This window comes from Leopardus geoffroyi, chromosome A2 (assembly GCF_018350155.1).
Source record: "Leopardus geoffroyi isolate Oge1 chromosome A2, O.geoffroyi_Oge1_pat1.0, whole genome shotgun sequence".
Taxonomy (NCBI): Eukaryota; Metazoa; Chordata; class Mammalia; order Carnivora; family Felidae; genus Leopardus; species Leopardus geoffroyi.
Window position 1 is genome coordinate 12,498,772 of NC_059331.1, and position 14,889 is coordinate 12,513,660.

The following is a 14,889-nucleotide window of genomic DNA, read 5'->3' on the forward strand; positions in this document are numbered from 1 at the left end:
TATCTATCTATCTATCTATCTATCATCTATCTATCTGTCCATGTGTCTGTCTATCTATCCGTCCATGTGTCTACCTATCTGTCCATGTGTCTGTCTATCTATCTATCTATCTATCTACCTACCTACCTATCTATCCATGCATCTATCTATCTATCCGTCTGTGTATCTATCTATCTATCTATCCGTCCATGTGTCTATCTATCTATCTGTCGTGTGTCTATCTATCTATCTATCTATCCGTCCATGTGTCTATCTATCCGCCCATGTGTCTATCTATCTATCTATCATCTATCTATCCGTCCATGTGTCTATCTATCCATCCATGTATCTATCTATCCATGCAATGCATCTATCTATCTATCTATCCATCCATCCGTCCATGCGTCTATCTATCTATCATCTATCTATCCATCCATGTGTCTGTCTATCTATCCGTCCATGTGTCTATCTATCTGTCCGTGTGTCTATCTGTCTGTCTATCTATCTATCTACCTACCTACCTACCTATCTATCCATGCATCTATCTATCTATCTATCTATCTATCTATCCATCTGTGTGTCTATCTATCTATCTATCTATCTATCTATCTATCTATCCGTCCATGCGTCTATCTATCTATCTATCCATCCATGTGTCTATCTATCTATCTATCTACCTATCTCAGTATCTAACTCAGTATCTATCTCCATATCTATCTATCTCTGTATCTATCTATCTACACACATATACACCCACACACACACAGAGTTTTTTCCCTGAGCCATTTGAGAATTCATTACAGGCATAATATCCCTTTACCCTTAAATATTTCACGTATTTCTTAAGAACAAGGACAGCCATGGGGCGCCTGGGTGGCGCAGTCGGTTAAGCGTCCGACTTCAGCCAGGTCACGATCTCGCGGTCCGTGAGTTCGGGCCCCGCGTCGGGCTCTGGGCTGATGGCTCAGAGCCTGGAGCCTGTTTCCGATTCTGTGTCTCCCTCCCTCTCTGCCCCTCCCCCGTTCATGCTCTGTCTCTCTCTGTCCCAAAAATAAATAAACGTTGAAAAAAAAAAAATTAAAAAAAAAAAAAAAAAAGAACAAGGACAGCCAGAACCCCACGTCACCACAGGACAATTACAAGATTCAGGAAGTGTATCATAGATGCAATTATATTATTTAATACACAGTTTATAATGAAAATTTGCCAACTATCTAAAAAATGTCCTCTATAGCTCCCCCCCCCCCACCTTGTCCCCAATCCAGGATCCCAACCAGGATCCTGTGTCACACTTAGTCGTCAAGATTCTTTGGTCTCCTTTAATTTGGAACATTCCACCATCAGTCTTTGTCCTTTTGAAGAGTCCAGGTCAGTTGTTTTGTAGATCAGCGCTCCTCCACCCTCAACGGGGGATAGGCAACTTGGTCCTTGTTTTTGCAGAAAGAATTTGATTCAGCAGGTCTGGGGTGGGGCCTGGAATTCTGTGTTTCTCCCTGGCGACGCTGAAGCTGCTGGTCCAGGGACCACACCTGAGCTGGGGCAGTTTGTAGCGTGTTCCTCCACCTGGCTTGGTCTGATGTTTCCTCGTGATTACATTCAGGTTCAACCTGAGAGATACTCAGCCCTTCTTGGGCACGGATTATCTTTCCCATTGTAAATTTGCAAGCTCCTCTCTGTATTTAATAAGCAATACATGGGGAGATCTCAGAAAAACCTTTTTACAGCCAAATGCTCTGAGGGATTGACTACCAGCATGCATCTACCCTTAATCCCAAGCTTGTGGCATGAGAATCCACAAGAAAGCAAATAGGAAAATCCAATTCAGTGTGTTTGTAGAGTTTGAAGGACAGAATTCTTAAAGGCGGAAAGTCTCAGGGCTGCACACTGTGATGTCATGATGGTCAAGAGCAGGACAGAGGAGTATGTCTGTCACACGCACCCAGCAGCCAGACTCCAGCCCCCAGGAGAGTAGAACAGAGGCCAGCTGGCAGACACACAAGCAGAAAGCTTTGCCTGGATGCAAACGGCCGTCAGAAACACTCAAGCCCACGGGACAAGAAGTGCCGGACAGAGAGGTCTCCCCTCTTCAGTTTCCTGGGCAATTTTTTCTTCTAGACCTTTGTTTGCCCTTTGCCCCAAATCAGTCAAGATGACAGTGATCAGACCAGTGAGGGTCTGCTTGTTTCTTTGCCAGGCACAGAATCCCACTCTTGCTAGTGTGTAAGAAATAGGGCTTTATAAGGCCACGGGAAGAGCTCAGGGAATCCAGGGCCACCCAATTTCCAACTCCAGTGGGGCAAATCCCAGCTTTCATGTCACACCCCAGATTTTGTGACTGGTGCTTGCCACCCTCCCCCCCTCCCCTCCCAGCAGAGTGGAGGCTGGGCCTGCTTCTATAAGAATACAAAGACAGACTGGGGAATGTTCCAGAAATAAGTGGTGGGCCACAGGGCCAACCTGACACAGCAGTCTACACAAAGGAGGTGGGTTGTCATGGGAACCAGAAAGCCATGAGAGATAGAACGGACCTCTGGGTCTTCTCTGCCCATTGGCTTCTGTTCTGGACTCTTCCTTTGTCCTTCTCCCCCCCACCCCGCCCCCACCCCAGAACTTTCGCTTGCCTCAAGCTTCCATTGGCATCATTAGCTCCCATCCTAGAGAACTGGCAGCATCATACTGGCTCCTTCTGGAGTCCTGATTCCAAAATCTGGGGAGACAGAAATAATCGGCCTGCTTGGCCCCATGTCTGGCCTAATTAGCAAAGCCCTGTGGGGTGTAGGACCTGCCGTCCCAGGGGCAGGAGGTTTATGGAGGGAGGGTGCCTGCCGGGGCTGTGATTTCGGGACCTCTCACTGCATGAAAACGGGCCAGTGTGCTGTGATGGTTGAGAGCCTGGCCCTTGGAGCAGAGCTGAGTCCTTCTAGACCAGTGGAGATTCTGGGGAGATTCTGCCCCCAGGGGACACTGGCCCATGTGCAGGGACATTTCTGGTTGTCATAACTTGGCAGGGGAAGCTACTGGCATTGAGTGAGTGGAGACCAGGGATGCCACTCAGCACCCTGCAGTGCACAAGGACGGTCCCCACCGCAGACGATGATGGAGCCCCCAGTGTCGGCAGTGACGGGGCGAGAAACCCTGCCTTAGCATGAGAGAGACCCTGTCTGCTGTCTGTTTCCATCTGTCTCTCTTTTTTTTAATGTTTTTTTTTTTTTTTTGAGAGGGAGAAAGAGAGAGAGAGCAGGAGAGGGGTAGAGGGAGAGTGAGAGAGAGAATCCCATGCAGGCTCCATGCTGTCAACCCAGAGCCCAACGTGGGACTCAATCCCACGACCATAAGATCATGACCTAAGCTGAAATCAATAGTCAGATGCTCAACCGACTGAGCCACCCAGGCTCCCCTCCATCCACCTATCTATCTATCTATCTATCTATCATATCTATAATCTCTCATTCTCTTTTTCTATACATATATTTATGTACATATATATAAACACACACACACACACACACACACATATATATGTATATATATATATATATATATATATATATATATATATATATATATAAACTCCTCTCAGAGCACCTGAGTGGCTCAGTCAGCTAAGCATCCGACTCTTGATTTCGTTGGTTTGGGCTCAGGTCATGATCTCGAGGTTTGTGAGCTGGAGCCCCTCGTCAAGCTCTGCGGAGCCTGCTTGGGATTCTCGCTCTCCCTCTCTCTGCCCCTCCCCCACTTGTTCTCTTTCTCTCTCTCTCTCTCTCAAAGTAAACAAACTTGAAAACAAATCTCCTCCATCTACCCATCTTCCTCTGTCTCTGTCATGCTACTGGCTTCTAATGGGTGGAGACCAGGGATGCTGCTAAATGTCCCACGGCACACAGAGCAGTGTCCACAACAGAGAGTGATCCGACCCCAAATGTCAGCAGCGTGAGGCCGAGAAACACGGTGCCTTCCCCACGCCTCCTCTGTACAGCGCCTGGCATCCATTACTCTACCCGTGGCTTTCTGGGTCCTGTTCTAGACGTTCCAAGGAAATGCAATCATAAGATAGGTGGTTTTTTGTGACCGATTTCTTTCCCTTAGGGTTCTGTTTCCAAAGTTCATCTGTGCTGTAGCACGTGCAGGGCTGTGTTTCTTCACGTGGCCGAAGAATATTCTATTGTGTGGATACAACCCTGTCTCAGGGTTGCTGTAACAAAAAATACCATAGAATGGGAGGCTGCTTTTTTTTTTTTTTTTTAATTTTTTTTTTTTTCAACGTTTTATTTATTTTTGGGACAGAGAGAGACAGAGCATGAACGGGGGAGGGGCAGAGAGAGAGGGAGACACAGAATCGGAAACAGGCTCCAGGCTCTGAGCCATCAGCCCAGAGCCCGACGCGGGGCTCGAACTCACGGACCGCGAGATCGTGACCTGGCTGAAGTCGGACGCTTAACCGACTGCGCCACCCAGGCGCCCCTGGGAGGCTGCTTTTTTAATGTTTATTTATTTATTTTTGAGGAGGGGGAGGAGAGAGAATCCCAAGCAGGCTCCACCCTATCTGCACAGAGCCCGATGCGGGGCTCGAGCCCACAAACCTCAAGATCCTCTAAAAACCAAAGAAGTCAAGGGTCAAACGCTCAACTGACTGAGCCCCTAGAGTTGGGAGGGACTTCTAAATTTATTTCTTACAGTTCTGGAGGCTGGAGAGTCCAAGGTTAAGGTGCCGGCAGATACGGTGTCTGCTGAGAGCTCTCTCCCTGGTTCATCTTCTGGCTGTGTCCTCACATGGCAAGGGATAAGGGAGCTCTCGGGAGCATTAACCCCGTTCATGGAGTTCCACGTTCATGACCCAATCACCTCCCAAATGCCCTGCTCCCTAATACCGTCACCTTGGGGGATTAGGACCTCAACGTATGGATTTGCCCTAGAGACACATCCCCCGTCCACAGCAACCACATTTTGTTCATCCGCTCGTCCGTTCAAGGATATCTGGACCGTTTCCGCCTTCTGGCTGTCGTGAACCAGGCCGATCTGAACAAGCGTGTGCAAGTTGTGGTTTGAACACCTGTCTGGAGTGAGATTTGAAAACCATAAATCTGATTCCGTTTCTGCCCCGATTAACTCTTCCAAGGACTTCCCCTGGCTTTGAGGAAAGTATCCAAACTCCTTGCCAAGGCCTGCTGGATCTGGCTGCCTTCCACCCACCCCTGCCCCAGATCTCACGCCGGCCCCCCTTCCCTGCCACCCGACCCCAGCTCCAGTGGCGCCTTCTCAGAGCGACCCACCTGCTCCCAGACCCCACTTACTGCTCTATTTCATGTGACATGGGTTGGGCTATTCTCTTCCTGGCAATCGGTGTTACCCAACCTCTCTGCTCTTTTCCTGTTATTTCCCACCTGGCTCTGGGAACGAGAAGACGAGCCATCCAACTCGAGCCTGAAAGGAGGGGACCCGAGCTTGATTTGTACTGAGGGTGTGTCAAAGAATGGGAAAGAAGCTTCTACCCTGAAGGAGGGGGTTTTCAGGAGGAGCCACAGGAGGGGTGCTATCAAGCGGGCGGCCCCTCCCCCCTCCCCCCCTCCCTGGGTGTGGCTCCCAGGAATTCTGGTTTGGGGAAAACTGTCAAGAGAAGAAAGCAGGTTGGGGGGGGAATGGGTGGCATGGCTTCACCTGCAGGGGGAGTGTGGAGTCGAGCCCCAGGGACATTACAGCTGTGATCGTCAAAGATGATTGTGCTCGCAGAAGAGAGCCCAAGGGACGCCTCACCTTGTCGTATACTAGAGAACGCTACGTGAGCAGGTGTCTATACAGATGAAGAATGTGGCAGGTGTTCTGATCGAAAGGAAGGCTTCGGGGCGCCTGGGGGGCTCAGTCGGTTGAGCATGTGACTTCGGCTCAGGTGATGATCTCACGGTTCATGGGTTCGAGCCCCGCCTCGGGCTCTGTGCTGACGGCTCAGAGCCCGGAGCCTGCTTCCGATTCTGTCTCTGTCTCTGTCTCTCTCTCTCTGTCCCTCCCCCACTCGTGCTCTGTCTGTCTGTCTCTCTCAAAAATAAAAATAAACATTACAAAAATTTTTTAAAAAGAAAGAGCCAGGAAGACTTCCGATCCACATCAGAGAACTAAACCCGCACTCACACACGAGGTGTGTGTACCCCACAAGGTGTGCCCAGAAGCCAGCCTGCCTCTTTCCCTTGCTGTAAGGGGAACCCTGTTGCCCTCCCAGAAGAAGCGTGCAGGCCAATCTCCAGCTCTTCCGGCCTGATGCTCTCAGGCGTCGGGAAGTCCTTCGGGTCCAGCACCAAAACTTCATCACCCACCCCCTTTAGGGCTGCTTCCTTCCTCTCGCTCTGTCCTTTCTCGGGCCAGGAAACACAGGCAGGGCTGGCGTGGGCACATGTGGTGCCTGCGTTGCTTTTCTAAATCACCTGCTGTCTCCCTCCCTATGCTGCCTGACTCAGCTGAGGCTGGGGAGAGCCTGGTCCGTGGCTCTGTCAGGGGTGCATGCAGAAGGAAAGGTCAGGAAGGTCTTCTGCGATGGGCACGGCTGTACCCGGGCACCCGTGCTAGGCACCGTCCAAATGCCGTCCCTCAGAGCGAACCTTTTGGGGGCGGGCAGGATGTTGTGCAGACAGCTGGCCACGTCTCTCTCCCTCTCTGGGCTGCTGTGTCCCCCAGCCACAGGAGACAGCGTGTTCCAGTGCCCGTCCCTCCTCCCCGCAGGCATGGGCTCTCAGAGGCAGAGCTGAAGGACGTCCTGTCCTTGGATGACGAGGTCCTGCAGGTGGTCTACCGGGACTGGACCCCGCCCAGCAAGGAGCTGCTGCGTTTTCCACCGCTGCTCTGGGTGAGGCTTCGCCGGGATCTGGGCCACTGCTTGGCCCGGCGGCCCGTGGACGGCTTCACGCTCCTGGCCATTGCCCACAGGTGGGTCCAGCGTGGCGGTGGCACTCTCTGGGTGCCCGAGAGCGGGGACTCGCGCCTTGGGCTCCTCCTTGTTCCAGATCCTTCTTCTAACCCTGGTCCCAGCGAACCAGCAAGGTTTCCACATCACCGACTCGGACACAACTAAGTTGTTTTTGAAACTGAGGATCGGGTCACATGACACAAAATTCACCATTTTCAAGGGTACAAATTCAGTAACATTTAGTGCATCCACAATGTTGGGTAACCAGCCTCTCTAAACAGTTCCAGAACAATTCCATCCGCCCCCCCAAAGGACACCTCGTTCCCATCAGCAGTCACTCCCTATTCCCCCAGCTCCTAAGAACCTGCTAATCTGCTTTCTGTCTCCATGGATTTGCCTGATCTGGACATTTCATATACGTGGGATCAGACATGTATACAGAAGGCGGGATGTCCCCTCAGCCTCTGAGCATGACTGGGGGTGGGGGGGACAGCGGATGAGGAATATGCCCCCCACCCCCAACATTCCAGAGTGGGGGGAAAAAAAGAACACACAATATTCAGGAGCATAGGAGAACGGCCCTGAACTCCTAGCCTCTCCCGCCACCGGGCCTTTGCACATGCCATTCCCTTGCCCTGGAATACCGTCGGTTTTCTGATTCGGTTCACCACACAGACTCCTACTTAACCTCTGAGGCCCAGCCTTTTGTGTCTGGCTTCTTTCCTCAGCATAAAGGTTCGCAGGCTCATCCGTGTTGTAGCGTGAATCGGGGCTTCATTCCTTTTCACGGCTGAGAAATAACCTGTTGCATGGATGGACCACATTTTGTTTATCTGTGCGCCCATTGATGGACACTTGGGTTGGTTCTTGGGACTGTGATCAGTGCTGCCGTGAACATGTGTGCACGAGTGTTTGTTTGAATACCTGCTTTTGCTTCGCTTTGTTTTTAAGTAGGCTCCACACCAAGCGTGGGGCCCAGCTCAGGGCTTGAACTCGTGACCCTGAGATCAAGACCTGAGCTGAGATCAAGAGCCCGACACCTAACCGACTGAGCCACGCGGGCGCCCCTGAACACCTATTTTTTAATTCTCTTGGTCTATACCTGGGAGTGGAGTTGCTGGGTCAGACAGTACCTTGTTTTATGTTTAACCTATTGAGAAACCCAAATGTTCCTTTTCCAAGTAACTTTATTAAAGGGGAAAGAAGAAAGATGGGCCAATTTATAGATAGATGTTAGGTAACCAATAGGACGGGTGGTCAGCGGAGGCAGTAAGCATCCAGCAGGGGCTCAGGAGGGACCCGCAATTGGGAACAGCCTCCTGGAAGGGCGGGTGGCCCCCCTCTGAGCTCACCAATCGCCCAGGCCCAAGAGCCCGTGTCCCCTCTCTGCAGGCAGCTGGCCGAGGTGGTCCAAGAGCGCTACCTGTCTGGGGTCGAGAGAGCCAAGAGGCACGGGGTCTTGGCTGACTTCTTCTCAGGGGCCTGGAGCCAGGGCACCAAGAAGCTCGTCACCCTGCCGCTCGTGGGGAAGCCCCTGAACCTGGACCGCATGGTGAGGTGTCTGCCTGGGGTCCCTGCTCTCTACCTGCAGTCTCCGCCCTGCTGTGCAGGCAAGGTCAAGGCTGCCTGGCGAGGACCACCCGCTCCTTCCTTCCTTCTTTTCCACCCAGAATGCCATCCTGACCTTCTTCCTTTCCCTCCCCCACAGAAGGCGGGATGTCCCCTCAGCCTCTGAGCATGACCGGGGGGGGGGGGGACAGCAGATGAGGAATATGCCCCCCATTCCATGCCCCAACATTCCAGAGCGGGGTGGAAAAGAATCACAATATTCAGGAGCATATGAGAAAGGCCCTGAACTCCTGGCGTCTCCTGCCTCTGGGCCTTTGCACATGCCATTCCCTTGCCCTGGAACACCGTCATTTTCTGATATGGTTCACCACACAGACTCCTACTTAACCTCTGAGGCCCAGCTCCGATGCCCCTTGGATTCCCTGAGCCCCAAGTTCCTCCCTCTGCCCTGGCCCTGCCTGTGGTGGGTGTGGGACATCTCTGTCTGGAATTGTGTCCCCATCCCCTCCAGTGTCACCTGTGCGTGGCTTGGCCCACGTTTGTGGAGCGAACGAATGAGCTTGGGTCATAGCGGCCTGGTTGTCAGCCCCCTCCTCCTCTGCAGGTGGCCCCTCAGCCCCTGTGGTTCTCAGACACGGTCGCAAATGTGCGGAAGCTGAAGGAGATGCCTCATCACCTGGTCCACTCAGGCCGCCTTGAAACGCTGAAGCAGGAGGTTCTGGGTGAGGGTCGCACCCGTTTCGGAGGGGACTCAGTGGGTCCCAACCTTCCGCTGTGCTCCCGCATACGTCAGAATCCTCGACTCTGCTTAAGACAGTGGTTCTCACCAGGGGTCATTCTGTGCCCCCCCACCACCAGCAGGGGACACGTGGCAATGTCCGGGGACGTTTTGGTTGTCACAGCTCAGGGAAGGGAGTGCTGCTGGCCTCTAGTCCCAGCTGATAGGGCAGACGTGAGAAATGTGGTCTTAGAATGAGACCCTGTCTGTCCGTCTATCATATCATATGACAGATATGATATGATAATCTTTGTATTTAGCCACCTATCACCCCTCTACCCACCCACCTTCCTATTTGTCTCTCTCTCTATCCTTCTGTTCATCCCCGTGAGTCTCCACCAGGGGTGATTCTGCACCCAGGAGACTTTTGGCAAAACGTTCGTGTTTTTGATGATCACCCCCGGGGAGGTGCTATGGCATCCGGTGGGTGGAAGCCAGGGGTGCTGGTCGGCCCCGCACAATGCACGGCCCCACCGCAGAGAATGACGCGGCCCCAAACCTCAGCAGTGTCAAGGCCGTGAACCCCCCGGAGAAATGGAGAGGTGAGAACCAGCCCCCAAGTATGAACTAGAAGGAAACCATACCCCCTCCCCCCTCCCTGCCCACAGGCTGCATGAACTGGATTTCCTGCCGCGGCGTCTCCGGAGGCATCGAGAGCCTGTTGGACGACTTTGACCTGTACGCCCCTTACCTGGACGGGCCGGAGGTCGGCCTGGTCCGGGAAGCCCTCCAGCTGTGCCGCCCGGCCCTGGAGCTCCGAGGCATGGGTGAGTCGGCCTGGCGGGGGGGCGTCACTCTGCACCGACTTCTAGAAGATCATTCTCCCCACCAAGACCCCAGCTGGATTTTCATTAGCCGGCACACCTTTCCTGTCTACACCTGCGGGGTTTCTAGAATTTAGAATGGAAGCTGGAAGAGCTTTGGAGTGAAGCGTTTTCTAGAAAAAGGGCCAGATAGGAAAAACGTCAGGCAAAAATCGAGGAAATTATGTCAATATTAATATAATAAGAGAGAAAACACATTCCCCCAATTTTTTTTATTGATAACATTTGAAACAGAATGATAGTAGTTGAACGTGACTTTTTGTAACTCAAGTCTACTCAAGAGAAAGAAGGAGTGGGGCGCCTGGGTGGCTCAGTCGGGGAAGTGTCCGACTTCGGCTCAGGTCATGATCTCACGGTTCGTGGGTTCGAGCCCCACATCGGGCTTGCTGCTGACAGTCAGAAGCTGGAGACGGCCTCGGATTCTGTGTCTCCCTCTCTCTCTGCCCCTCCCCTGCTCACTCTCTCTCTCTCTCTCTCAAAAATAAATAAACATTAAAAATTAAGAAAAAAAAAAAAAAGAAAGAAGGGGGCAATTTTTGTCCTAGGGGATGACATTTTGCCTAACCGGGGTTCAAAGTCGGTGTTTTAAGCGCACGGCTCAGTGACATCAGGCACTTTCCCACAGGTGGGCAGCCGCCACCACTATCCCTCTCCAGAACCAGTTCATCTCGCAAAACTGAACCTGTGTCCCCATCAAACACAAACTCCTCACGCCCTTCCCCCAGCCCCGGGGAACCCTCCATCTACTCTCTGTGAATCTGACTACCGTAGGGACCGCATCCAAGTGGCCTCAGACAGTCTTGGCCCTTCCGTGTCTGGCTTCTTTCACTCGGCGTGATTTCCTCAGCGTCTGTCCATGTTGTAGCAGGCATCAGAATCTCCATCTTTAAAAGGCAGGAAAGCATTGCGTTGGGCCGATGGACCTCATTTCGTTTCTCCAGTCCTCCACTGATGGACACTTGGGTCGTTTCTACTTATTGCCCGTTGTGACGAATGCTGCTGGGAACACAGGTACACAACTATCTTTTCAAGACCCTGCTTAAAAAAACTCTCTGGAGTAGACACCCAGAAGTACAATTGTCGGATCAGATCGTAATTCGATGTTCATTTTTTCGAGGAACCACCAGACGGCAGCTGCACCGTTTTACGTTCCCGCCAGCAAGCAGCGCACGGGGGCTCCGATTTCTCTCTGTCCTCACCAGCCCTCGTCATTTTCTGGTTTTTGAAACACTGATAGTCATCCTGATGAGCGTGAGGTGGCCTGGGTGGTTGTTATCGTACAATCCCCACCTGGTTTTGATGTGAGGGTTTTATAAGGAGTTTTATGAAGGTGCTTAAGTCCCTATATCCCTTCTGTGGCTCCCTTGGAGCTTAACCAAATGCCCCTCCTGGGAGAAGCCTGTCCAGCCCCCACTGAGCCTGGACACCCTCCAGCCCCTGCATTCTTCACCACTATACCCTTTTTCCCTCTGTCTCAGCGCTTTTTATTTTTTTTAATTTTTATTAGGGAGAGAGAGAGAGAGAGAGACGCATGCACGAGGTGGGGAGGGGCAGAAGGAGAGAGAGAACCCCTAGCAGGCTCTACGCCCAGCACGGAGCCCGACATGGGGTTCGATACATGACTCTGGGGTCATGATCTGAGCCGAAATCAAGCCGTATGCTCAACCCACTGAGCCACCCAGGCGCCCCTGCCTTGGCTCGTAATTATTATTTCTGTTGGTTTTCTTTTGCATCACCCGTGTGCCAAATTGCCAGCCCTACCACATAGACCAGTCCTGGCCAAGAACACAGATTTTGAGGCCCACTGTGTTAATTCAAATCTGGGCCTTGCCACTTACTGGTAGTGTGACCTTGCAAGTCCCTGACGCTCCCCACCCCACCCCGCCTTGCTGTCCTCAGTCTTTCCATCTGCAAAATGGGGATGCTGGTCGACCCTCCTACCTACGGCTGTCCCCATGGGGCCATCCAAGGGGCCCGTTACTGTCATGACAGCACCAACCTTGTTGATGTGAATGGCCTTGGATGAGCCATTTCTGCACAGAACCTCAGTTTCCATCATCTGCAAAATGTGGGATTGGACTAAAGTATGTCTAAGGTGCCACCCAAGTGGAAGAGGCCGGTGCCCACCATCAGCTTATGCCTTTCTTATGCATTTTTGCTCACCAGTTGTAAACCTCACAGGGAGTGAGTTGCCAGGAAAAACAGCCTTGGGAACAACTGCCCAGTTTGAGGGAAGATTTAAAAGCCCAAATCACAGCATGTTCTTTGCAGGAATCCTTGATTAACAACCTGTGGCCGGCCCGGCACCAGCGGGTGTAGGAATGAATGTCACCACCAGAGGGCGCAGCCGGCCAACCTTGAGCTCCAGCACATTCCAGGACTTGGAGCCTCCTCCAAAGCCCGCCGGCATTCCCAATTTCTCCTATTGCCTTAGGCTCCAGGATGATTGGGTGTGATGGCGTTTCTGACTCTATTTTTATTTTAAAAGCTGACATTTTGTTCATCATGGGTTTGGGGGGGCATTAATTTTGATTTTTTAAAAATATTGCATGGAAATAGTATTTATCTTGATGGTTGTGTTTCTTGGTGCCACCTTACATCTTGCACCCATGATGAGTGGGGCACTTGACCCTGGTCCTGACCTTGCCTCATTCCACCTGCCAGCAAACCAAGGCACAAAGCTTTGTCACCATTACCCCAAACCCCACAGTTGGGACAAGCCGACAGCAGAGACAATGAACTGCTTGCCTTCAGCGTCCCTGGTCTTTACACAAGGTTGGAATAAAACTTTTTGGGCCAGGTCCCCGCCTCCTACTGGCTGTGTGATCTTGTACAAGTTGCTTAACCTCTCTGAGCCTCAATTTCCCCCTTTATGAACTTGGGATAATAATGATGGTATGTCTGTTGGGATAGGCAGAAAGCACTGCCCTCTCCACAGATATATTCGCTTCCTAATCCTTGGAACCTGTGACTCTTGTCTTATGCGGCAAACGATGTGACTACATTAAGGAATTTGAGATGGAGAGTTTATCCTGGATTATCCAGATGGGCTCGAAAGGCAATCCCAAATGTCCTTATCAAACGGAAGCAGCCTTGATGGGCCTGTCTGGATTCAGCTTCGTGGTGGCTGTGGGCCCTTTAGCCTTGCTCTACATCTCACTGCTGAAGCTTGCTGCCTAAAAGCGGCCTCTACAACTTATCGGGTGTCTGTGATGTTCTAGGTGCTAAGAACGGAGCAATGAACGAGACAGACCTCATTCCTGTTTCAGGAAACTCAAGCTCTAGGGTAGTGAGGAGAGGCGGGGCCACGAAGAAAGGTTAATTGTAGCTGTGATGAGCTGGGGGGTGGGGCAGGTGGATTAGTGGGTTGGGCTGGAAACGGCTTTTTAAAGAAGTGGCCCTTTAGCTAAAATTAGGAGGTGATTAGCATGAGAAAGGGGGAAGGCCAGTCCAGGCCAAAGGCCCCCCCCCCCCCCCCCCGAGGCTAAGAACCACCTGGGGCCCTGGAAGTAGGGGTGAGTGTTTGGGGAGAGAGACAGAGGCGGGAGAAGATGGCCCTTCCCCTTAACGTGAGTCCCCTTTGTTGCAGAGAGGAGCATCCTATATACAGAACTCCTGGCCAGACTCCATTTCTTCATGACCTCACATCCGGCGCTGGTGGGACAGCTGTGCCAACAGGCCCAGAACTGGTTCCGGATGTGCCCACATCCTGTGCTGGTACCCCTCACGGGATTCCTCCAGCCCCCGGGAGGACCTCTCCGGGCAACCCTCACCGGCTGTCACAAGGGTCAGTCTCTGCGACTCTGCAAAAATCCTGCCAGGCCCCCTCATGCCTGAGGGCAGCGGACGGCAGGTGTTTCTGGCTGCTCCCTGGGGCTCTCCTCTGTCAGTATAGGGAGGCCCCCGGGGTGCCATCAGGGCAAGCCCTTGCTGTCTCATGCTGACTCCACTCTCTCTGCCTCCCAGGGACTGTAGATTACTAGTGTAAATACCACTAATGAGCCCAGAGCCAGGAGGTGCTGGCTGCCTCTAAGAATCGAGTGCCCATCTTACAGATAGTTTCTGGGATTTACTGGCTCGTGCTGTAAATCCAAAAGCTAGGGATTGTGTCCGACTGGTCCCTGAGAGGCTGGTGGAACTCATGGATTCTCCTGGGACACCAAAATGTCAGAGAAACTAGAGGACTTAGTTCTCTCTATTCATGTGTTATCCCTTGCTTCCCTCCTTCTTTCTGTCTGTCCTTCCATCCATCCATCCATCCATCCATCCACACTTCCTTCCTCCATTCCTTCCTTCCTTCCTTCCTTCCTTCCTTCCTTCCTTCCTTCCTTCCCCTCCTTCCTTCCTTTCTTCCTTCCCTCCACCTGTCAGTCCATTAGCTATCTTTCAGCCCTCTGTCCACACCACTCATCTTTCCATTTCACTCTGAACATCTTCCATTCACTCACTTACCCCACCACCCATCTGTGCACCCAGCCATTCATCAGCCCGCCCACCCATCTATCAGTTGATTCATCTATCTACTCATCTAACATCCACCCATCCACTCACCCACTTATCCAGCCAGCCATCTAGCTATCCGCTCATGCCACAGTCTACCTCCATTCCTCCACCCCTTTATCTGCCCACCCATAACTTCTTGCATTATTGAAAGGCCAGCAAATACAATTAAGTTGTGGCTCGAATGTTAGTTATTGCAAGTTGGGCCATTTCTGTGCCACATGGCCCTGTAGGGAGAGCTACACTCCCAAGGCATAGTGCTTCCAAAACAGAAGTTCTAAGAGACGAAGTACCATACATGGAGGAACTGATTTAGGGACAGCTGCTAGAATGCTGTGTTCAGAAGG

At 52.0% G+C, this 14,889-nt stretch overlaps 1 protein-coding gene across 2 annotated transcripts in view; it reads left to right on the forward strand.

Moving 5' to 3' along the window:
- NWD1 (NACHT and WD repeat domain containing 1) overlaps positions 1-14,889 on the forward strand; it is a 66,302-nt gene that overhangs the window by 14,027 nt on the left and 37,386 nt on the right. For both annotated transcript variants that reach the window (XM_045492446.1, XM_045492445.1), the window contains 5 exons: positions 6,688-6,891; positions 8,264-8,423; positions 9,045-9,162; positions 9,827-9,985; positions 13,632-13,829. In XM_045492446.1, the coding sequence (XP_045348402.1) occupies positions 6,688-6,891; positions 8,264-8,423; positions 9,045-9,162; positions 9,827-9,985; positions 13,632-13,829 (839 nt within the window). The remainder of the gene's footprint in view (positions 1-6,687; positions 6,892-8,263; positions 8,424-9,044; positions 9,163-9,826; positions 9,986-13,631; positions 13,830-14,889) is intronic.